At 36.2% G+C, this 25,608-nt stretch overlaps 1 protein-coding gene across 2 annotated transcripts; it reads right to left on the bottom strand.

Moving 5' to 3' along the window:
• Window positions 1-32: 32 nt before the first annotated feature.
• On the bottom strand, window positions 33-25,601 carry LOC117992807 (carbonic anhydrase-related protein 10-like). 2 transcript variants are annotated; one of them, XM_069506270.1, is made up of 11 exons: window positions 25,509-25,601; window positions 19,383-19,479; window positions 18,235-18,282; window positions 14,393-14,529; window positions 9,717-9,908; window positions 8,130-8,225; window positions 7,779-7,845; window positions 6,789-6,943; window positions 5,926-6,063; window positions 3,547-3,592; window positions 33-1,551 (listed from the first exon to the last, which is right to left on the bottom strand). In XM_069506270.1, the coding sequence occupies exons 2-11, from the start codon at window positions 19,429-19,431 to the stop codon at window positions 1,478-1,480; spliced, it is 1,002 nt and encodes a 333-aa protein (XP_069362371.1). In that variant the 5' UTR covers window positions 19,432-19,479; window positions 25,509-25,601; the 3' UTR covers window positions 33-1,477. The 2 variants fall into 2 exon arrangements, with proteins under 2 accessions (XP_069362371.1, XP_069362372.1); XM_069506271.1 differs by lacking the exon at window positions 25,509-25,601 and having other exon boundaries at window positions 6,789-6,939; window positions 7,775-7,845; window positions 19,383-19,489.
• Between the last annotated feature and the right edge of the window lie 7 nt (window positions 25,602-25,608).

The raw sequence follows: 25,608 nt of genomic DNA on the forward strand, positions 1-25,608 counted from the left end.
CATTAAAGGTTATTTATAAAATAATAGAATAATAATTTTGTTACATATTTTATTATAATAACCGTTTATACGTTGACAAAACAGCATCTAAATTCTACAACGTGAAATTCCATAGGTACATTACAGTTAATTTTACTACAATTCATTACATTACGTTAAACTCTGGCATCAGATATTAAAGCATGTATCCTAAGACTTCAATTGTTTTTAAAAACATAAGTAAAAATTCGTTAATTAACCGGAGTTTTGATATAAACAGTTTATTTATGTAAGTTACATTATACATTATAATCTATTAATAACAATGTAATCTAAGTTTACATACCAATCTATTCATAAGCTTGTTTTGTATACAATTTCTTGCCTATTTTTATTATTTTAATAATTGTTTGGACAATTGACTGAATACAAACATAGGAAAACTACGTCCTATATCATTTACTTTTACATTTTTCCGTAATACAATTATACTTCTACGCATTTTATACGATTATCGCGCCAATTATTTTTCTGTAAAATTAATAATATTATAAAAAATTAATAGAAGCTTCTTTTTTATTTATAAGGCTTAATTTTAATCTATTTGCGATATAAATACACTCGAGGGTGTGGACGAATGACGATAATTCCAACTATTTTATCTATATTTTACATTTATTTACACTTTTTATCAACGTTACAATTTACACACGTTACACAATCTAATTTATGTTAATTTTAGCGAAGATTTTGTTAGGTTATTTTTGAAGCTTCCGTTATATTAATATAAATTCTATATTCGTAACTGCCAATCAGTATTTTTTATATTATTATATCTAAATTTTATACAATATCTCTAGAACTGTTTAAACGCAATAAAGTATCCGGGGAAGATAATATTGTCTATACAATTGACGTTTGCCTAAAAAGCAATTTTATGAGTATTTTTGTAAATAGGCATTCAAAATTCCTATTATTTTACTTGGAGCTAGTATAACGCAACTATACTATTTGCTTACATTTTGGGATCGGATAACTCATTTTACAATACAATTAATCAGATAATACCGGCCAGCAAACTTTGCATTTTAACTAGATTCATCTGAGGAATACAAAATCTGTAGACGAGTATTTCCAAATTAATTTCAGGTTACGTTCCGCTGGCGATATATTTTATACTTGGTATTTACGGTATACGATAATTTAACGAATGGGAGCAGTGAATGTTATGTTATTCAAAGTGGTGATAAAATTATGCAGACGATACTTTGACAACATGTAAATTTTCACTACCATTCGATAAAAATATCGTTTAAATACCATTATTACCAGTACAAAAAAAATCACTATCTGAACTTAGCCTCGCTATATCAAGATCGATACATTCGTACCTACATAGGTTTTCAAAGTTTTACTCATAGGTTTAACTTATAACAATAATAACTAATATCTAAACGAGAATAATAATATACTTATATCTAATACGAAGCTAAATGTTTCAGTTGAGCGATAACATTGCCAAGTCTTCAGCGCTTCTGTACCGCATGCTGTGCTCTCTTGGCCATTGCGTAGCTGTAACACATTAAAATAAGTAAAAAACCTAATCATATAAAATAATATCCAATTATCATTTCCTAATTCCACGTAAATCATCGTTTCGCATACCGATATCATTTCTAACGTTATATTTTATTATTGATATCAAGTATTAACGCCTGTTGTATCGTTATGTTATCGGTAAAAGACGCTTAAACCCTCAGACAAAGAATAATAATATAATATAAGAATAATAATAACAATACCTTATTAGAGTAAGCTAAATGTAAGGAAAAGCTCTGAAGAGTGATAAAGACAAAAACACATTTTTATGTTTGTCATAGTTTAGCTTTTTTTTGTTGAGCACAATTGTCATCTGTGTTTCTGTGATTGTAATTTACTGTGACTATTACGAGTTTTTACTTAGTTTTCTGTTTTAAATTTAGGTCATTTATGGTAAATGTCCACCTTGATTCTTTGTCTGAGCTTAAACCATTATCGTCCTATGCCAATGTTTTCGATATAAATATCGTTGATATCGATATATGTATCTACTAAATATAATAAATTATATAATGCCAAAAACAGAAACGCTGTAAAACTGCAATTTAAATCTAATTTACGCATAATAAATATTATTTAGCATGCATGATCTGCGTCCCATAATATGTAATGAACTGGGAACATATGAAAGCAATCTATTAACAAAATATATTATTATCACAAGCTCTACTAATTTTAGGAGTTTTAGTCACAAAATAATAATTACGATTAAGCGCTTTTGTAACTACACAAGCATAACAAAAAGTGAATAATACCGTAAACTATACAGTATACATAACATGAATAAACATGCATAATATTATAAATATTTTAGTTATTTACACACAACACATCTATTGTAATGTATCCATGAACAAATAATAATTAGTATTTTCAACCTATAAAGTAAGATTAATATACCAAATGGGGTCTTTACCTATATATTCTAAAACAGATTTTCATCTATTTTTATGCTTAATAATTTTGATTTATCGTGCAAAATGTCGAAAAAATACGACTGTAGTAGGTACGGAACCCTCTCAGTGCGCGAGTCTGACTCGCACTTGGCCGCTTTTTTAATATAATAATAAGCAACATCCGTATTGGGAAAAGCTAGTACTTGGAATGTGTTCACTTAAAATACCTATTATTACTGTGACATGCTTTCTTAGGTGTAATAGTGTTCTTTTTCTTGCGCTTGCATGCAATACTTTTTTTCGAGCGGTGTTTGCGGGCATAACGTGCTGAAAATACGAATATTAGTGTAGTATAAGTAGATCTGAGCGTACCTAATAGTAAGTGTTTAACACATTATTTACCTACAATAAATCGCTCAATTTTGTTAAAAAGAGCTATTATTACTTTTATTGTTAAAACAAGATTTTTTTGCTATAAAAGTGGAAATATTCAGCAACTAAAATACAATAAAATTTAAATATTGGCATTGTCAATCGAAGCTTTTGAAAAGTTTTTCATTCATTTACTAAAACATTACTTAAAATGAATCACTGAATTATGTAAACAATTTATTGTTAAAACTAGAAAGAACATACTAACATGTCTTCATGCTATAAAATTAGAAACATTCAACATACAATTCTACTTTTTTTTTTTAAAGAATATTAGCCATGTTAAATGACTAAGATTCCCCTTTCCTCTCCAACTAAGCGTTAAGCTTGTGCTAGGAGTAGGTACGACAATAGTGCAACGGGCGAGGTTTAAACCGTCGAACTTTCGGTTTTCAGTCCACTCCTTTACCCGTTGAGCTATTGAGGCTCTAAGCTATTTACACTGTCAGTCGTACTTGCAAAATAAACAATTGTATAAGGTTTTTTATCATCTAAAACATCATATATAAAAGTTAATAAAAACATCTATAAGAGTGGACATCCAACATGCCAGGGATTGCATTCAAAAATTAAACATTTACATTTTCAGTCGTAAAATAATTACAAGTGAAATTTAATTACATGCAAAATTTTAACGTACCTGTATAGTGCATGTTTCGGTACATGTCAGGGCAGTTGCTCGAGACCTGTAACAAAGAGTCGTTATAGCCTATATTTTCATACATTAAATCGTAAACACATATAAAATTAAGCATTTTTTAAACATAAATCACCATTAGGTATTTATAATCAAATTTATAATTATACTACTATTGCTACAGTTTTACTACAAAAGAAAAGTCAGTCTGTCTGTCTATGTCACTGAAAATCAGCGTTGGGGCGTCTGGTACCTCAGATATTTGCTATAGAGGTTTGTGTCTGAGGGGCCCGACGTCTCAACACAAACTGAGTGGCACATTATTCTATTCTATTCTATTCACACTACTCTCAGAAACTACCCACTATATGGACTTTCATAAGATTTTCACCAATAGATCTAGTCATCGATTTGTGGTAAATCAATGGATCTAGTCGAATTCTTCAGTAAGGTTAAGGGGTACAACTTAAAAGATTTAGAGTAAATTGACCGAACTACGAACTACTAGATCTAGATAAGAAAAATCCAATGGCAAAATATCTACTAATATCTTTTTTTTTTCAAAGAATATTAGCCATATTAAATGACTAATATTTCCCTTTCCTCTCCAACTAAGCGTCAGGCTTGTGCTAGGAGTAGGTACGACAATAGTGCAACGGACGGGGTTTGAACCGTCGACCTTTCGGTTTTCAGTCCACTCCTTTACCGGTTGAGCTATTGAGGCTCTATCTGAAAACCAACTGTATTATTATCCCACAAAATCACCTACCAACTATGTGATTTATAAAATTCAAATAATTTTGTTTCCATAGATTCTGAAAACGTCCCAAAACTGTAGCTTGCCGCGTTCATTTCAGTCATTGTCAGCTCTGGTACGACTATACTAAAGCCACTTTTGACGCTCTCAGAGTGCAGTACCCGTAGTACAAGATTTTACGTCTCACCAAACCAAACCAAATTCGAGAGTCGAAATACTTCTGCGTTACAGTAAAATGGACCTAAACAGCCTTGAATTAAAGTCAAAAATTCAACGCCACTGATTTTAATTTCGCAATGTTTCCGCTTGGAGCGCTGGCTGTAGAAGTGTAGACAAACTTGAGCTTTAAAACAAGGCATTTAAGATCCAGTTTACTGTAACGCGGAAGTATTTCGACTCTCGAATTTGGTTTGGTTTGGTGAGACGTAAAATCTTGTACTACGGGTACAGTACAACAATGCGTTTCGAGCTCTGCTGGGGCTGCCGTGGTGGTGTAGCGCGTCGGGTATGTTTGCGATGCACAGGGTTGACGATTTTTATGCGGTAATGCGTAGGTCTAGGGCAGGATTCCTGTCAAGACTGCATACTACTAATAATCTAATAATAATAGAAATGGTAAATATTGTTTATACACATTTTAATTATTATGAACATGTTTTTATATGGGTCCCAGACCTGAAATAAAATAATTTTATTTATTTATTTATTTATATCATAATAGGTATGAGTGACAGAGATAACGTTTTACAAAGCCGAAATGTCATTCTAAAGGCCGATGTACATTACTTACTGCCGTGTACTGTAATTATCCATAAGTGCAGTACAAAACGAGAGATACGACATTTGTATAAAAGAGATAACGAAGCATAAAAAAAGTATGAAAATGTCTCTGCACAATAAAGGTATATGCTTTAAAGTTGACTAGAAAGCGTAATAAAACTAGAAAGTTTACTATCCACGATAAACTTTGAAAACACTTCGCGTAATTTCGCAAAACCACTGGCTTATCTAGATCTAAATGTATGGCTGGAACGAGGCACAAATAAACACAAGGCGGTTAGATTCAAACTCGCTCCATTCAGCACTCTGATAACGGGCGAGAAGTTTTTATAGTCCATCAATCTTTCGAACAAGGAACTCCGTATAACAATAAATAAACTCAGTAAGGTAGGGGTTACGGGGAGGAAAACGTGCTGGGAATTTCGAAATTAGCATCTTTCTTCGTGCAATAGGTAAGTACCCAGCTGGAAAGATTGCACATCGAGAAAGAGATTGCAGCTTCGTAGGACGTCGTCTCTGTCACTTATACTTATGGGACCTTATATCAGTCTCAACCACAGAGGCAGCGCTGTACAAAACTGTTATCTCTTTCTAAAGTTCGATGTTCAATCTTTCCTGCTGGGCATTGCATGAAGAAGGCACTATTTGTTAGGTTAGATTTTAAAGTATGAAGCTATTCGCTATCCTTCATATCTCTGTTCATATCGAGATTGTATTATTCGGTGCTGTTCAGGGTGCGCGTGCTGATGCTATAATATTTGTTTCTGAAAAAAAAATGCCATTTGTTTCTTGTAGGCCACGCGGGCGAAGCCGCGGGCAGAATCTAGTAAGAAATAAGTACACACCGGCATTCCTTGCTTGTTGAAGTTGATATTCGTCCGAACAGTTCGATGGTGCAATGGCTGAACTGGCCTGGCGTTGTTACCGAGAGGTGCTTTTGGGGTCAATTGTGACCCCTGCATGAGGCGACGGATGGCGTACATCTGTAAACAATTATTTAATGTAAGTAGTAAAGAAGACCAATGGTTGGAAACTTAGCTATAGTTATAATCAGTACCATTATTATAAATGTGAAAGTGTGTTTGTTTGATGGTTTGCCCTTCAATCACGTCGCAACGGTGCAACGGATTGACGTAATTTTTTGCATGGGTATAGATAAAGACCTGGAGAGTGACATAGATTACTTTTTATCCCGGAAAATCAAAGAGTTCCCACGGGATTTTTTAAAACCTAACTCCACACGGACGAAGTCGCGGGCATCAGCTAGTTAAAGTATTATTGAAACCTAGGTAATAAGAAAGATCCTCAAATAAATCAAGACTCATAAGAGACATTTAAATTGTATTGGGCTGCACTGCACTAAAGAAATATAAAAATATAGATAGTAAACATTTACCTAAGTTCTAAATAAATCTTGTCGGTTTACCCTAGTGAAAATAATGGAAAAATAAAAATATATAAAGTATCTACATACTTATTATAGGCTTGTGCAGCCGTATATTATGTACATAGAAAACCTTCACATTTTACATAAGTTATAAATGGGTGGGGTGGTACATTCGATTTTGTTATATTTTTTTGTGTTGAGTTTGTTAGTTTTCATTTTGTTAGGTCGACATCCGTTTCACTTAGAATAATTCTAAGTGAAACGGATGTCGACCTAACAATCCTATGGATTGATGAGTTAGTCAAAGAAAAGAGAACTAACTTCTTGTTTAGAAATATAGATGGGTTTGTTGAAGATGATCCACACCGCCGTCTCCCAGCAGCCAGGATGTGTGGTGGAGCCTTCATACGTGAGGTATTGTTGCGTGTTGGGTAGCAGCGAGCTGAGCGGTAGGTGCTTGATGGGGTAGGAGCTGCCTGCAAATGTAGTAATATTTTAGCACGTATAGATTTGTTAGTCCAGTTTTTTATTTTTCACTTTTTCCGTTACTTATGTGAGTATCCCATATTTTGACACTAAACTTGTTTCTAGAATAGACTATTTAAAATTTTGAATTTGTTAACGGTCTTGTAATATTTTTTTTAATAAGTAAATACTTAATTATGGTTTATCAATGTAAACAGAATTATGTAGTATATTACAGAGATATGTATATAGGTATATAATATATTTATATATATTTGTGTATTATTAGAATGTACCTACCTACTGTGTATGTAGTCTAATTTATAATAATTAATATAGCTAGGGCCATTTTCGGCTGCCGCACCCACCCGTGCTTTCGTGATTCCTTTCGTCAAAGGTTGCCTGGAAGAGATCGCTTTAGCGATAAGGCCGCCTTTGCATTCTACAGCTATTAGATTAAGATCCTGTATTGTGTTTTTTCAATGTTTACTTTGTGTTGTGTGCAATAAAGTGTAAATAAAATAAAATAAAAATAAATATGGTGCATCATCATCATCATCATTATGATCAACCCATTGCCGGCTCACTACAGAGCACTGGTCTCCTTTCGGAGTGAGAAGGGTTTTGGCCATAGTCTACCACGCTGGCCTTGTGCGGATTGGTAGACTTCTCACATCTTTGAGAACATTATGTAGAACTCTCAGGCATGCAGATTTCCTCACGATGTTTTTCTTCACCGTCAAAGCATCGTGCACCTTCCAGACCTATTTTCTTATTGCTTATTTCTTATTTAGTATGCTAATAATGCATGTTCTAAAATATTTTCATAATGCAGTAAAGACTTACCTCTAAATGTGACTTTATTAAAAGCACTCGTTATAAGCCTCAGGTCCTTATTTATAGGCTCGCCAATCTATAAACCAAGAAATGTAATAAACTGGATGCAATTTTGAGATATTTTTCATTATAACAAAAAAAATAGTTTTAAGCACGAATGCAAAACAGTTTAGTATTTTTGGTGGTCTTTTTTCCAAGTAAGTATACATTTTCCTATGTGTTAATTAACTAAGTATATTTCTCTACAACATTTTCATCGATTAGTTATGACTGCGAATGGGAAGACTACATTGTAAATAGTAGGTCTACACTCAGATATTGAAGTAATATCGCGGATATTGAAATGATTTTTAATCTTACCTGAACCATTAGTGATATACCCACGACTCCTTGCGACTTGTGTTGGGCCTCCGACATGTTGTGATACAGCTCTTTGTTGAAGCCATATAGCTGGATCTGTATGGATAACGTATTAAATATTAGATCGATAACTGGTACAAGCAAATTTATTTCTAAAATTATAGTCATCACTTGCCATCAGTTCTGATTGCAGACAAGAGCTAGTCTATAAATAAATAAATAAATAAATAAAGTTTGAGTAAATACAACTTTACAACTTTGCTTAAAATTGTGTGTAAAAGTGTGTGTGAGTGAGTATGTATATTCCTATTATAAGTAGGTATTAACGAATACGAACGATATAGTTTCAGAAACTTTAAAAGTTAAGAACTATTGATTCCTGAATTCAATGATGATGTTTTGTAAATGATTTGATTAGGTATGTAATAAACGCTTAGGCTATAATAATAATAATAGTCTACCACGCTAGCCTAGAAGATTATGTTCACTGTAGCATAGTGATAGATCTAATACTTAATTGTTTAAAACGCCATATAGGTAGATCAGAATCTCATGAAATTCCAAAGTTAGCAACACTTGTACTCTGTGAATATCCTATATACGAGTATATGTAATAACTCTGTGGTGAATATTGTTACTCAGTTCATAGTGAAAATTATTTGTTTTTTTAATAATACATAATTTCGTGATTATGACGAAAATTTGCCAATGCCTATTTGCCATGAGATTCTGGTCTTATTATAACTCTGAAAAGTTAGATGTGCGCAACAACGATGGGATCCCGGACTCCTCGAATGGAGGTCAACGTTTTCATCACTAGGCTATCACTGTTTTAGGATGTTACATACTAGACAATTAATATTAATAAATAACGTAAGGGTACGTTAATTTTGTACGAGGAAAAGTTAATCTTTGAAGCAAAGTCTCACCACATATTGCGTTATTAACGAGATTCTATCTAAAATTGGTTTTCCCGGGAACAATCGCGCTCAAACAAGTCCATTCAATTGAGTTAAGTTTCCAAGTTTATCGCTAACAGCGATAACAACCTTCAAGTGTTAATGCGCGAGAACATTGGTAGGTAATAATTCAAGTTGGTACCTACTATAGGTGTTCCTTTACGGATACAGGAAATAGAAGCTGTATTATTTTCTAAATATGTACAAGGGCATTGACCCGAGTTTTGCATGCTATACATTGCGGGTTTAAAAAATTCTAAATCACTAAAACTACAAAATGAGGCAAATGGTTATTGGTATTGGATTGTGTTTAGGTACAACAATAACGCTAAGTCTTTGCTGGTTACTCCCTGTATTATACCTACTTAAAAGGATAAGGTGACTGACTGACTGATCTATCAACGCACAGCTCAAACTACAGGACGGATCAGGCTGAAATTTGGCATGCAGATAGCTATTATGACGTAGGCACCCGCTAAGAAAGGATTTTTGAAAACTCAACCTCTAAGGGGGTGAAATAGGGGTTTTAAACCATTTTAGCTATTTAAGCTCCAACTTATAACTGATTTCGAAAACCCAAGGCCACTAGACTCGTATAGAATCTAAAGTTCTTCCCGTAGTTACTTACTTCTCCAGGAAATGTGTGGTGATCAATCTGATGTTCCGACCCCTTGTTGTCATCAAGTCCATAGTGGAAGTAGATCTCTTCGAACTGGTATCGGTAAGACAGTGGACCCCCGCTAATGTTGACCTGGTGTTTGCTGTCCTTCTCTACCCGGAACACTAATGACTGACCCGTGTTTTGGAGGACGCCGCTGACCTGTTAAACGTGGAAATAATTAGGAATTAGGATTATAATTAGATAATAAAAAACTTAACTTTTTTGCCTTTTCAAACCCCACCCGTTGCACTATATAATTGTCGCACCTATTCCTAGTACATGCTTAACGCTTAGTTGGAGGGGAAAGGGGAATATTAGTTATCACTGCCTAGTATTCTTTAAAAAAAAAATGAAGCTAAGCTAAACATAATATTATTTTTATCTGCCGCTCCAATTGAATTTCTATCGAGGGCGTGTTATACACAAGGCCGGCTGGCGGGGTAGATACTATCAATCAATGGGCGCGCCTTGATTAGAACCTGGCAACTTTTGCGCTTTCAACTGAGATGACATATTGCTCGATAACACGCGAACGCGATGATGTATCGTTCACTGGAAGTGGTGGAAAATTGAATACAAAATTGTTTTAAAAATGAAATAACTGTGACAATTATACGGATGGACGGACAGGACGATACTATAAAGGTAGACTTCGAATAAAAATTTTCAAAATAATTATATTTAGATCAGATATCGTATAGTTACAGTTCTATAATAAGTACCTACAGATAGATGGTTTGTGCCTATAATTCTCAATATACATTATTAATGAATTTATTACAAACAAAGTAAAGTTTTAAACTAAAATAGGTAGGTACCTACATACTATCAAAATGCAATATAATTATTTAGAGGACTTAATTGCGTGTTTTGACAGTGTTTTCCCACTTATTAGATCATTTAAGTGACTACTTGATTATTTTCCTTTCAATTACTAATTTAAATTGCTATTTGATTTAATTTTTATGAAAATATAAAAACAAAAACTAAACTTTTCTAACAGAGCTTTACCTATAGAAAAACTTTAAACATACCTAATATTTGAATTATTAGTTCGTAAAGTATTTCCATAATATGCCTTCTTATTTACCGTATCTATTGAATTTACATTCGTTGTAGAAACAGGCGTGGAGTGTTGTTGTGTAATTCTGAAACTAGGTATTTATGTAAAAGATACCGGGAGTAGTCTAGTTTGTTGATTGATCTAACTGTAGTTGATTATACGTTTATACAAACTCTAATAAGTATAAAATTTAATAGAAAAGAAAATATCTAAAATCAACCAAATCTGACCAGCTGTATCCAACACTTTTGTATAATTTATACATCGATGTATATTAAATCACAGACCATTAAGCCTCAATTAGGCTGAAGTAAAAAGAACTAAACTGAACTAAAATAAAATTGTAAGGTAAGTAGTTTTTTAGGGTTCCGCAGTAAACAAGGAACCCTTAAAATAGTTTCGCCATTTCCGTCCGTTTGTCTGTCCGTCCGTCCTCGGTTAATCTCAGAGACTATCTAGTGCTAAAAATCCTGTAATTTGGCATGGGTATAAATATTAATCACGCCGACAAAGTGGTGAAATAAAATTTTGATAAATATTTTTTAATATTTAAAACATGTCTGACTAGCTACATAAATATATACTTAGATAGATAGTTAATATGTCTATTATATCTACTTCCATAAAATATCTATCTATAACATAAAAATGAATCACTAAATGTGTCGGTCATCGCAAATCTCGAGAACAGCTGAACCGATTTCGCTAATTCTTTTTTATATTATTCCTTGAAGTACCTACTTATGAGGATGGTTCTTTTTTTTCTTTTTTTTCTAGATTTTTATAGAGGGTTTGTTTACTACCTAAACATGTCATCCTCATAGGAGTAAGAGGATGGTTCTTACGGAGAGAAAAATTTAAAAAATTTGAATCAACTGTTAGGCGGAACGAAGTTCGCCAGGGCAGCTAGTATTTTATAAAAGATTAGCCCAAGTACATAATTTAAATCACCCAGCACATATATTACCGGGCACTATCACAGGTAATTTATAGCATATGAATATTTTGTATTGCGCATGCATGCATTCATTTAGCCCGTAACGCAAATCCAATGCTAATGTTATGCGGACGATATGCTATCTTCATCCGACAAGTTTTTGCCGACCACCGCACACTGCTTGCTGTGGGTAAAGTTTTGGGTATTTATGGTTATAATAAGTATGAAGTTATCATAGGAAATTTTAGAAATACAGGGTGTAACCAGCAGGGCGATTGTCTAAAACCTGCATCAATCATTATTACAATCTCAATTGTTCTGATTGGCTGAATTTGTGCGATTCTTGTTGGAACAATGCATTGTGGCCAATAGTGAGCGAGCATTAACCAATCAGAGATGATTGCGATCGTGACATTGTAGCTGTCAAACAACCGCGGTAGAGCCACAGAACGCTGGTAAGACAGGTGATAAGTACTGATGATTACTGATATGATACTACAAAAAAAAAAACGCGAAAAAAATCCTATAACTTTGTAAAAGTTTACGATAAATTGCAAATAAAACATCTGACTGACGCTACAGGTTAACAGACGTTGCGTAAGTAGGCCACTATACATTGCGAGTTTTGCACGCTATCAAATAACATCGCGGGTTTGATATTAACTAACTAATTCACTCATTCAAAAAACTATTAAATGATTCAAGTGGTTATTGGTATTGGATTGTTTTAGGTAGTATAACAATAACGCTAAGTTTTTGCTAGCGCTCTGGTTACACCCTGTATTTTAGACATTGCTTTTATGACGTGAAATGTGAGGACATTACAGATTTGGCGTTTGTTTTACGGATTTTTTTCAGATGCTTTCTACCAGGAGGAGTCCAAGTATGTTTTTTTTAATAAAAGTATGAAACGTGATGATGTCGTATAAGTCCTTTTAAAATAAAGTCGTGAAGCCATTTCATTGATTCCTTGCACGATGGGCTTAATTTTTTTTCATAAAGATACCACGTTCATTTGACTAGGTAAGACACTGTGGTAAGACATAGTTAGAAATATCACTCACTAAACCGTTTCATTTTGCATAGACTCGCTTAGTTTATCGCAGTGTAAAAACTATGTGCTAAGTACCACAAGTATGTAAAAAACGTCGACTTACAACATTTTATCGCAGGATTTAAGACTTGGTGTAGCAACATTAATTTGCATGTTACGGATAAGCGCGACTGTGTAACGTAAAAAAAGAAGAATCATAAAAAATCATGGTTAAAAATATATTAAGTTATAAATACTTAATAATATAGTCAGGGTAGGAGGCAATACTTTGAGAAAAGTAATAGAAAGGGTCGTGTAAATTCAAAAATATTTATTTTAGCTAAGTAAGGCTTGTAGGCTTTAAAATAGGTACTCAAGATAACATGGAAGCGATGATAGCCTAGTGATTAAGGCTTTCTACGATCAAGAGGTAGGGAGTCCGAAAAGTTAGAGGTGTGCTCCGGGCATGCACCTCTAACTAATCAGTATTATAAATGCGAAACTGTGTTTGTTTGTTGGTTTGTCCTTCAATCACGTCGCAACAGTCCAACGGATTGACGATTTTTTGCATGGATATAGTTAAAGACCTGGACAGTGATTTTCCGAGATCAAAGAGTTCCCACGGGATTTTTAAAAACCCTAATTCCACGCGGACAAAGTCGCGGGCATCAGCTAGTCTCAATATATAAAAGGAAAAGGTGACTGACTGACTGACTGACTGACTGACTGATAGACTGACTGACTGATCTATCAACGCACCGCTCAAACTACTGGACGGATCGGGCATCGGAAATTTGGCATGCAGATAGCTATTATGACGTAGGCATCCGCTAAGAAAGGATTTTTGAAAATTCATCCCCAAGGGGGTGAAATAGGGGTTTGAAATTTGTGTAGTCCACGTGGACAAAGTTGCGAGCATAAGCTAGTAATAATATAAACTGAATAAATCTAAGTACCTACTGAAAATAGTTCGAGTAGGCTTTATAGCAGGTAGGTATTGAATACTGAGGTTTCAATGTGCCGATTTTCGGCATAGCGAGCATATTGAACAAAAACAATTCGGCCAGCTTAGTACAACGGTTTCGAGATTAAACCGTGTTAGCGGACAGATATTATGATTAAAATACAGTAAATTCCAACTTTATGGCTTTCCATAATGTGAAATATGCACGCATTTAGTCGTAATTATTAAATACGCACATCAGCCGATGGATATCGATACTTTTATTGTGACCTATATTTTTTGCTTGGATGGATCATAATCTACATATATAAAAGTGAAATACCACTCACTCACTCACTGAGTAATCACGAAATCTCAGGAACTATAAAGCCTGCAAACTTGAAATTTGGACGGCAGGTTCCTTCCAGGACGTAAATGTCAGCTATGAAACGGTTTTAAAAAATTCCCACCCCAAGGGTGTGAAAGGGGGGGTCGAAGGTTGTATGAAAATCCTGTTTTTTAAGTTAGAGATATGAAAATTGACATTTAGGTATTCTGGGTTCCGTGCCTTTAGGCGAGACTGAGCGAGTAGCTAAGTGAGGTCTTTTGCAGCGGTAAACTCGGATCGGATGAGTGCGTAATCGCCGTAAGGCTGTTGAAAGCATACCTTATGTTTGTCAAACTGTATGTCCCGAAGCCAGGGGTCGAAGAGTAGCTTCTCAGGTTCGATGTTGACAGGACTTTGCCGCCTCCCCTTGTTGCACATGCTCCACTGAGGGTTGATGAGGCCCCAGAATCCTGGACCTGGTGCCAAATCAAAATGTCCCATTAATTATTGGATTTTCGAATCAATCTGGTACCTACTACCTACTTACCTAATAATAGACACATTGGAATCTATATAATATAAAAGGAAAAGTTGACTGACTGACTGATCTATCAACGCACAGCTCAAACTACTGTACGAAGCCAACTGAAATTTGGCATGCAGATGGCTATTATTGAAAATTCATTCCCTAAGGGGGTAAAATAGGTGTTTCAAATTTGTGTAGTCCACGTAAAAGAAATCGCGGGGATAAGCTAGTTCTTAACATATTTGGAAGTATTAAATATTTCAAATATTCAAATATGGCCAAAAATCCTTCTCGTGCTCTATAGAATAGAATAGAATAGATTTTTTATTCAAATGAACTTTTACAAGTGCTTTTGAATCGTCGACTAGTTTAATTTACCACTGGTTCCGAATGGCGTTCCTACCGAGAAGAACCAGCAAGAAACTCCGCGGTTGCTCTTTTCAAGAGATCAATTTACAATATTATTAGGTATACCATCAGTGGCGTGCACAGTCTTTGAAGCCAGGGTAGGCATTAGTTAGGTAGGAACCTGTTTACTGACAGGTCATAATGAAAAATATGCATTGAGCTATTACAACTGGGGTAAGCAGTGCATTTATGCCTCTATGACCTGCACGCCACTGTATACCATACTGTACAAGCAATTGCAGTCCGTGCATTGCTGGAGCGAGTCAAATCCAAGCTTTCTTATCATTTACATAGACTGTTTAATATACTTTAAACTTGTGTAAAGGCAAGTCTAAAATTGTTTGTGGAATTTTATTATAGTGAGCCGGCGATGGGCTGATCATGATGATGATGATGATGATGATGGTGCTGGTGTTTAGCCGCTTGATGGTTTCAAATGACAGGACTGAAACACTGCGATAGCATCATAACGAACTAACTTGGCTCCACTATGTAATTAACGACACAATGTGACACTTCATACGGTGTTTAGGGCGGATTGTGGGCGGATTTCACACCAAGTATACAAGCTACACACTACGACATGATATGGTAGCCTTAGATACTTATATGTTAGTTAAATTAGTACCTAATCACTTCCCATATATTATATCATGCGAAAGTGTTTGTTTGTTGGTTTGTCCTTCAATCACGTCGCAACGGAGCAACGGATCGACGTGATTTTTTTGCGTGGGTAAAGTTTAAGACCTGGAGAGTGACATGGATCTAGTCCTGGAATAAAAAGAGTTCCGACAGGATTCCTAACAACCTAAAGCCACGCAGATGAAATCGCGAGAACAGCTCGTCCATACCAATATTATAAATGCGAAAGTGTGTCTGTCTGTCTGTCTGCTAGCCTTTCACGGCCCATCCGCTCAACCGATTTTGACGAAATTTGGTACAAAGATAGCTTGCATCCCGGGGAAGGACATAGGCTACTTCTTATCCCGGGAAAGCAAAGAGTTCCCGAGGGATTTTTAAAAACCTAAATCCAGGCGTATGAAGTCGCGGGCATCAGCTAGTTCTCAATAAATTGATATTACCCTCATTTCTAGTTCTGATCTAGATATAGATAGCAGGAACAGCTGTACAAAGTATATAACTGTACAAAGGATGCAAATAATCCCCCTTGTTAGCAAATTTTCAGGTAAAACCTGACCATAAAGTTCATCTACATACAATACCCGAATTTCATACACGAATAACTTTAAGCCGGAATAGTTTTACACGATGACGAGTCGGGAATTCTCGTTACTCAAATATAAAAGGCTATTCAGTGTCGTAGCAGTGATATCGCGCTCAATGGGAATTTGGGAACCGCAAAATTTGCCCATCGCAGTGCAGTGAGTCGTGCGTAATGTAATGTTAGTGCGCGTGCCCTTTGTACTACCGATACCGTTAAATCCCGTGGGAACTCTTTAATTTTCCGGGATAAAAAGTAGCCTATGTCACTCTTCAGGTCTTTATCTATACCCATGCAAAAAAACAGGTCAATCCGTTGCAACGTTGCGACGTGATTGAAGGACAATTTAACAAACCAACAAACAAACACACTTTCGCATTTATAATGGATGCTGTTGCAGATACAATAATAAATGTGAAATGCATAAAAACCCCTATCGAATTACTTGCCAGATTGATCATTATAACTCTATCAGGAAATTTCATAGCCACGAAATCAGACAAAACTAACTGTCTTATTGTTATGCTAAACTCGTACAGTGCGCGGCAGAAAGTAATGTATATCGACCTTTAGAAGGAGATAGCGGATTTGTAGAGCATTGTCTTTGTCGTTTCGACCGACAAAACATCATATAGGTATGAGTGACAGAGACAACGCTCTACAAAACCGAAATATCATTGTAAAGGCCGATGTACATTACTTTCTGCCGCGTACTGTACCTAATGAACGGAGATCTGTGTGGAGAACCCTAACATTACTTCGTATGGACAGGGTTATTGAACAAACAAAATGGCACTGAATCATTGGTGCTATAGCACCAATGCAACCTCAGTGACGTCTGGATTTCAAACGGGTCGTTAATTTTTTTTAATAACACAGATTTTAGTTTTTTAATACACATATTTGCGGTTTAAAATAGTTAGGTCCAATTCTACAAATCTTATACACTAAATATATCGGGTAAAAAGTCGTTCTAAGTAATACCAATGATTGATTTTTTTAAATTGCATTAACATAAAAAACAATAGCAGATTATTTTTTAAAGCACATTTTAGGATTAAGCAATATGAGTCAATTTAAAAAGATAGCAAAAGCTGGAAATACTTGTAGTAATTAAGTATTCCAGTTCCAGAAAATATAATAGATAAGAAAGTTAAATGAAAATGATTCAGAAAACACTAGTATCTAAGAGGTGGCGCTGATTAATTTGGTTCTTTCGAAAAACTTTGTTCGCTTGACCATATCTTGTCATTTAAATATCGAATATGTTTTTGTAAATCGGTAGACAACGTTGTTACAATGGAAACAAGCGCATAATGTAATGTTAGGGCACCATTGGCGAACACTATCGGATGTGCCGGCCGGTCATTACCGTTACATTAGCCGATTTTTTCCATTTAGCCGGTAATGAGTATTGGATGTTGTTATATTAAAACCCGAAAATGACTCTGATTAAATCGTAAAGTTATATGGTTTATTGGGACCCAATAGGTTTAATTTAAAATTGTATAACCTTTTTGATTGCTTAAAAATCAAAAAAATCAAAATCTATTTATTTGTTGAATTAGGTATGTATTGTGGGTACAATTTTATGTCACACTATTTCATGCACTTGTGGCATATAAATTTTTAGCCTTAAAACTAAATTAAACTAAACCTGGTAGGTACCTACTATCTACCAATGCGTTGGACCAAGGTCCGAAAAATACCTAAATGGGTTACAAAAACGAAGTCAAAACACAGCCATAGACTATTCAATATAATGATACGGGCGACCGAACTATCATTAAGATGGTATCACAGTCATTATTCGGAGTCATTACCGCGCTTTATGGTGGAGGTCGGCTTTTTATATAGATAAATTACATATAAATTATTTACATTTTACGCGTATGACTATCAGATAGTGGGTAGTGGGTACTGTAATTAAGAATTATTTTGTAACAAGCTGTTTCCCGTGATTATGTCCACGCCGTATTTAAGTATCTACCTACAAAAAAGAAAATAAGTATAATGACATTTTACCTGATATTCCATCGTATGTCCACCATTCTTCCCAGCTACCTGATATATCTGAAATTAACAAATAAAGTTAAAAAAGAAAATTATTAGAGAAAACAAAGTAAGTACCTACCTAGGTATAAGTACGTGACAGGTCAAGATGGTAATCGGAGAGGGAACTCCCGCACACCCCTGACGACCTCCCTGGCGCAGTGGTAAGCGCTGTGGTCTTAGAGGTCCCGGGTTCGATTCCTGGCAGGGATTTGGAATTTTATAATTTCTAAATTTCTGGTCTGGTCTGGTGGGAGGCTTCGGCCGTGGCTAGTTACCACCCTACCAGCAAAGCCGTACCGGCAAGCGATTTAGCGTTCCGGTACGATGCCGTGTAGAAACCAAAGGGGCATGGGCTTATTAAAAACTGCCATACCCGTCCCAGGTTAGCCCGCTACCATCTTAGACTGCATCGTCACTTACCACCAGGTGAGATTGCAGACAAGGGCTAACCTGTATCTGAATTTAAAAAAAAAAAACCTGCACAGCCCACGCGCTAACCCAGTGTGGGCTAACGCAGTTAGCGTGCGCGGGCGTGTGGGGCGTCCCCCGCCTCATACCCCGCTTGCCATCTCGACCTGTCTTGGATACTTAACTATTCGTAAAGATAGAAAATGAGATACGTGACCGCGACTGTTCACCTAATTCATACAATTTTACAACTACTCTTCATGCAATTTCTATGCAAAGCAGTGTGCAAGTGTCGTAGTCGCACGTCGCAGTCGTATAGCTTAAAGTCTACCTTAAGTATGCCTGGACCAAAATCCTTACAAATCTTTTTTGAAGTAGTATGCATGTTTTATATAGATTGACAGACTTAGGGCGATTACGCACTGCATCCGATCCGAATCCGTGAAAATACGTAGTCAATGGTCATAGAACTATTTGTATGGTAGCCTACGCACTAGCTCCGACTTCCGTCATCCGAGTTCTCTCCGTCATCCGTGAAGTCGATATCTCTGATATTGCCTCGGATTCAAATCGGACGTATGACGAAGATATGCGAAGATCAAAGATGTTCACTGATTAGTTTAGATTTAGAAGCAATGGCCGAGTTCAGTCCGAGTTTTTTATACTTTCCTATTTTCACGGATTCGGAAACTAATAAGAAATGGGTTAACCTTTGACAGCGATACAAAGTAGCGCGACTGTGAGCAGACATTTGTGCATCGTGGTGATGCCTGGGTCACGCAGCTCGCCGCATTTGGCTTCTTATATCTGAAACAATAGCAAAAGTTTTTAGGGTTCCGTATCTCCAGAGATGGATCCATCCAGATGGAGTAGAGGGACGTCTGACCTAGTTGTGACAGCGCATATCAATCTATTGCGATTGCTAAGCATCGTTGACCCAAGTCGGTAACTGGATGGGTGACCGCCTGTGGAGGTCCAAATTTGGCCTTCCCGAGTCCGGAGTCGACGATAACGAGTACCGGTTATTATCACTAACATATATTCTGATAATACTTAACTGGTAAATCTGAGAATTGAAATCTCTTTCTTTTAGTGAGTTGTATACGGAAGGACCTAGGGGAATACAATCGGATCGGTCGGAATCGGAATCGGAAAAGTCGGAATAATCAAAGAGTTTCCACGGGATTTAAAAAAAAAAAACTTATACGTGGATGATGTCGCGGGCAGTGGCGTGCACAGGAGTTCAAGCCAGGGTATGCATTTAGGTATGAACTTATTTTAAGGCAGGTTATAATGAAAAATAAGCATTGATTTATTACAATGAGGGTAAGCAGTGCGTTTATGCTTCTATGAGCTGCACGCCACTGGTCGCGGGCATCATCTAGTGTAAAACATCTGTTTTGTGTTATAAGTAATTGCCTTGGAATAATTCTTTAATTAGGTACATATCTATTTATAATTACCTACTGATAATAAGGGTGTTTACAAATTGTTATTCAATCAAATAATAATAGACATGTAGAATGCTGATTTTGATATAAATAGGTTTGTGCACGCTATACCTTACATCAAAAACTGTAAGTCATTATAACGCCCTTGTATCCTTGTATTACCTAATACTTATTGGCTACGCTACACCTCTATGGCTCAGTGGTGAGTACACTGGTATTATAAGTGTGGGGTCTCGAATTTGATTCCCTGACAGACTGATATAATCGGACACCGCTGGATCTAGAATAGGGCTGCAATAATTGCTGAAACGGCGACCGGGACACATCCATCTATATTTATTATTTATTATTTTATTATTTATTTTATTTCAGATGTTTCATCCATAATGTGTTAGTAACAGAAGACCTTATTAACTATGTTAGTAACTAAATAAAATTACAATTATTATTATTAATTAATTATATACCCCCTTGACCACTTGGTGTTCATGTGTATGTACACCCAGTGTTTCATAAAAGGGTTTTCCCACTTTGCAGCTAATGTTCTCAGAATACTGTTGGAGCTCCCACGCACCCTGCTCATCACAGATGCAGCTCTTTTTCTCACAATTGCGTAAAAATCATCTGTGTGAGCCTCCGCAAACATCTGTGACGCACTGCACCAGCGCGGTAACCCCATCAGTACTCTGAAACCATTATTATACTGCACTCGTAGGTCGTTGTAGGCCCTCTGCGTATACGTCACCCACAGGCTACACGTGTAAAATGTCTGACAATATGCTTTAAAAAGAGTGAGCTTTACGTCTCTATTACACCGTGCAAACCTGCGGGCTAGCATATTACATCGGACCGCCAACGCCCTACGCTCCCTCTCTATGTCTCTAACGTCAGACATATCGTCTGTCTGTATATGCATACTGATACTGCAAATTCAAAAGTGTCAGTCTGTCTGTTTGTTTGTTACGTTTTCACGGTTAAAATACTAAAATGGTGAATGGACGTTGGCAGTGGACAAATGCCCTAACTGCCAAACCGGGACAACTAACTTACTAACCGGGACACCCGGACACAACGCTTCAGACCGGGACTTGTCCTGGTGTACCGGGACGTATGGCAGTCCTAATCTAGAAGCATTTAGCATATAACGTAGGTAGGTACCTATACCTTGGAAGTTTACAAAAAACCACAAGCAATTGCAATTTATCACAAAGTACAAAAACCTCCGAAAGCATTACCGGCCCAAGTACACAGATAAGCCAACTATCGCTGGCAGCAAGGCTCATAAAGCAGGGACCCTTAGAAGCAGGGCCCTTAAGGCAGGGGAAATTACCCCTTATCTCGAGCGGCGCAATCTGCAAGATACCATGTAATGCTAGATAATTGCCGGTTTCTTTATTATACCTACTTAGTAGGTTCCGACCTAAACAATTTGTTTTCAAAAATGCGAAAGTGTCTCTCTCTATCTGTCTATCTGCTGTCTATGTAGCTTTTCACGGCCCATCCGTTTAACAGTTTTTTTATTCAGATATAAGTTAGCCCTTGACTGCAATCTCACCTGGTGGTAAGTGATGATGCAGTCTAAGATAGAAGCGGGCTAACCTGGAAGGAGAATGGCAGTTTTTAATAAACCCATGCCCCTTTGAGGCAGATTTTGACGTTATTTGGTACAGAAATAACTTGCATATCGGGGACGAACATCGACTACTTACAAAAATAAAATAAAAATCATGAGATTTTTAAGCAAAACTAAATCTTCGTGGATAAATTTGGGGGCATCATATATTTGTTACAGACATTGCATCCTGAAAACGAATAGGTACTTATATACTACTTTTTATCCCGAAAAATCAAAGAGATCCCACTGAATGATCTTCTGGCACACAATAATTTACCGAACTTTTGATCTTAAACATTTTGTTTCTGTTAAAGGACTGATAAAATAATCAAGTTAACCGTATAAAAGTTGGTAGAAATACAAATCTTCATTATAGCTTTTACATAAGGTAAATACATTAGACAGACACAGCATCTTCGGAATAGCCACCCCTCAATAGTAATAATTTTGGCGCCCCCTGGCGTCTGTCCGGCGGGCGACTCACTGTCTGCGACACTTGGCAGACTTGCATCCCCTAACTTACGCTATCTACGCCGAGTGCTACATTTGTGTTGGTTTCTTATTTCTATAAATATTTAAGTTAGATTGAAAGAAGTTACACCTACTTAGGTAAAAAATAACTTTTTCGAAGTCAAACTTTTTTAATTTACTATAAAGGATTAAAACTTGCCCATGAAAACAAAATATCGAACATTCAAATTTTAGTTAGTTTTTCGAAAATGGTAGACTAATCATACATCGAAAGCTTATAGTAATGAGTTTTGCGGGCATAACACTTATGCATCTACATGTTTTTCCATAAAAACTTTGGTCAAAAATACTCATTTACTTCATATTTGTTCCTGAAAGATAATTTTCTCAGATTTGCACAATTTTGTGGTTTTTTCACTGATTATCCGTTAACTTCCTATTGTCCGATTGAGTTGAAGTTTTGCACACACGAGTTGTTTAGGTGACATTGCCCCGATTCTCTAGTCTCTCTCTAAACTAAATTTAGAGTATCTGCATCCTTTTCTTTTTACTAATGCTAAAAAAGGAACGGAACATGACTTTCACATTTAAAGACTCTAAATTTTAGTGCACAATACAAATTTAAACAGTAGGTTCGCGGTGCGTGCTAAAATCACGGGTTTTACCATCTAAAAATTAAATTTAGAAATGTCACACAGCTTCTGTCCTTTTCATATTACAATAGTAAGAAGAGGGTGCGAATACTCTAAAATTAGGTTGTGCTTAGAATCGGTGCCATTGTTAGATTGGCACCATTGAGTTGAGCGTATCTGATGGAGGTGTGAGGTGGACATGTGAAGTTTCTGATAGATGCAGAACAGTCGAATTTGGATTCATTGCTTTATTTTCACTTTCAAAAACACACCAACAAGAGTCTGACGATAGAGACTGAAGATGGGCACAGAAATTTTCTAATGGTACCTACCTAAACATAATATTATGCACTTGTACCTGTACTGCTTGTGTACCTACCTACTCATTCTCGCTACTACGCATTGTCTCTGTCGTTGAGACCGACAAAGCGTCACATAGGTATGAGTGACAGAGACGACGCTCTACAAAGCCGAAACATCATTCTAAAGGCCGATGTACATTACTTTCTGCCGCGTACTGTACTCAGATTGTCATGGGCTTAGAAGCCTCAAGTAAAATATATTATTTCAGAAAGCAAAGCAAAACACCATAACAAAATAACAAATGGGTCATTAAATATATTAATATTTTTGCATAACAGAAAAGTATTGTACATTAGCAAAGGCATAAATCTAAACACAACATACGCATTGGAAAATTGTCTTTATGTCGAAGAGGCCTTGGTTCAAAATCACTTGAAGGCTGGAATTAGGGTTGCCAGTTATTTTGTTAAGTAATTGAAAAGTGTTTAAAAAATTATCTAAGTTTATTTAGTAAGAAAAGGAAGGGTTTGCTAACTGAACAAGCATAAATAGGTGCGAGCGATTACTTAGCTGTTGTAAGCTCATAGAAAATAAAGTAATAGTGACTCGTAAAAGTTCGCAAAAGTATAAAATATGTTTGTCCGCAATAACTTGTAATTAAGTATATTATAACCAACAAAACTTTGAGACTAGTAGCCAATAGAGAGTAGGCTCTACTGCTGTTATGAGAACCGCTTTAGGTTTCAGGCTTAAAAACCATGCAGCATTCGTTCATATAAGTTGTTTCTTTTATTTTACTTACCTACTCGTATAATATGTAGTATATAGTGTCCTACTTTTTTGAACTATAAATGTAAGTATCTATTTTTAACTTAGTAAAAAGTCAGTCCGTCCAGCCTTAACCCCTGTTAATGTTATGCACAATTCTATGTTTAAATTTTCTACGTAGACCTGCATTAAGAAAGGAATTTAAGAAATTCATGCAGACAAAGTTGCGGAAATCTGCTAGTCTCTACATAGTATAAAATAAAGTCACTCCCCGCTGTCCGTATGTATGTATGTATGAACGCGTAGATCTTTTAAACTACGCAACGGATTTTAATGCGGTTTTCACCAATAGATAGAGTGATTCAAGAGGAAGGTTTATAGGTATAGTTTAATTCTCAAAAAATTAGAGATCCCTAGGGAAATTGAAATAATGTGAATCAGGTCCGAAAAAAATCTCTTATTTGTGCGTTTTCGAGGCATGCGCGGGCGGTGGTCGCATTTATAATATTAGTATGGAAGTATGGATTATATTGATCACTCCTCACTGACACCACATTAGTATCTACATTGCCCCCATGCGAAGCCGGGGCGGGTCACTAGTTTTTATTTATAAACGGAAGTGTGGCAACCCTACGTGAAGTCGTTAAAGGCGTGCAGTCAAACCGGAAGTGAATAGAGGTTCGAAGACAAAGCTCGTTCTTCGCCGGAAGTGGGTGTATCTACGTACTGATAACTTGCTTGTAATTTTCAGGCTATTAATGGTTTTCAATGTAAACTTCGGTAGGTAAAATGGTGCGAATAGGCTCGTTTTGTTGTTATTTATTTTGTATTGCGATAAGAGATTTGGGTGTTTTTACTAGAAATATGTACTAGATGATGCCCGCGACTTCTTCCGCGTGGATTTAGGTTTTTAAAAAATCCCGTGGGAACTCTTTGATTTTCCGGGATAAAAAGGCCTGTAACACTCTCCAGATCTTTAACTATACCTATGCAAAAAATCACGCTAATCCGTTGCTCTGTTGCGGCGTGATTGAAGGACAAACTAACAAAAAGCAAACAAAACGAAAGCTATCTACGCTACCGGTACCTAATCATCAATAGAGTTGAAATTACGCATAAAAGATTAGATACCTAGTAAAACTGGAAGGAGGAATATTGGAACTGCTGTGCAGTAACTATATTTTTTAGTTTTAGTTTCTTTGTTTTTGGGATGTTATGTATTTTTTTTGTATGCAATAAAGTATTTCGATCTATCTATCTATCTATGTTCAATATTTTTATGGGAGAAGACTTGGCGCCCCGACGTCTGGGCGCCGCCGCCCGTTAGCGATTCGCGAACTACGATGGCAGACTTGTACAAATTATTTAGATAGTGAAGGAAATAAGTATGTAGGTACAGTACTAGGTGGAGATTCGTAGACTAACCTGGAAGGGGTAAGGCGAGTTGTTTTAATTAAGTGAGCCAGCGTTTTTTAAAGTAAGCTGTTAACTAGACAAGGCTGCAGCATCACATAAAACCATCTGGAGTCAAAAAAAATTACTTATTATGTAGTTCCAAATTCACTGAGCCGGCAATCGAACCCGCTTAGCACTCACCACTGCACCAGAGAGGTCGTCGGGAGCCACTGGATTCATGCGTTGCATCTCATGCAAGATCGTGGCGTGTCCCTGCGTGGAAGTCCCTGCCGTAGATAAT

The sequence above is a fragment of the Maniola hyperantus genome, chromosome 22 (assembly GCF_902806685.2).
Source record: "Maniola hyperantus chromosome 22, iAphHyp1.2, whole genome shotgun sequence".
Lineage (NCBI taxonomy): Eukaryota > Metazoa > Arthropoda > Insecta > Lepidoptera > Nymphalidae > Maniola > Maniola hyperantus.

Coding starts and splice junctions, on each gene's coding strand:
- LOC117992807 (XM_069506270.1), bottom strand. CDS start 19,431: ATGCACAAATGTCTGCTCACAGTCGCGCTACTTTGTATCGCTGTCAAA. Junction 14,530..18,234: donor GACATACGATGGAATATCAG/GTAAAATGTCAT, acceptor ATTTGGCACCAG/GTCCAGGATTCTGGGGCCTC. Junction 6,944..7,778: donor TAATAAAGTCACATTTAGAG/GTAAGTCTTTAC, acceptor CTACATTTGCAG/GCAGCTCCTACCCCATCAAG.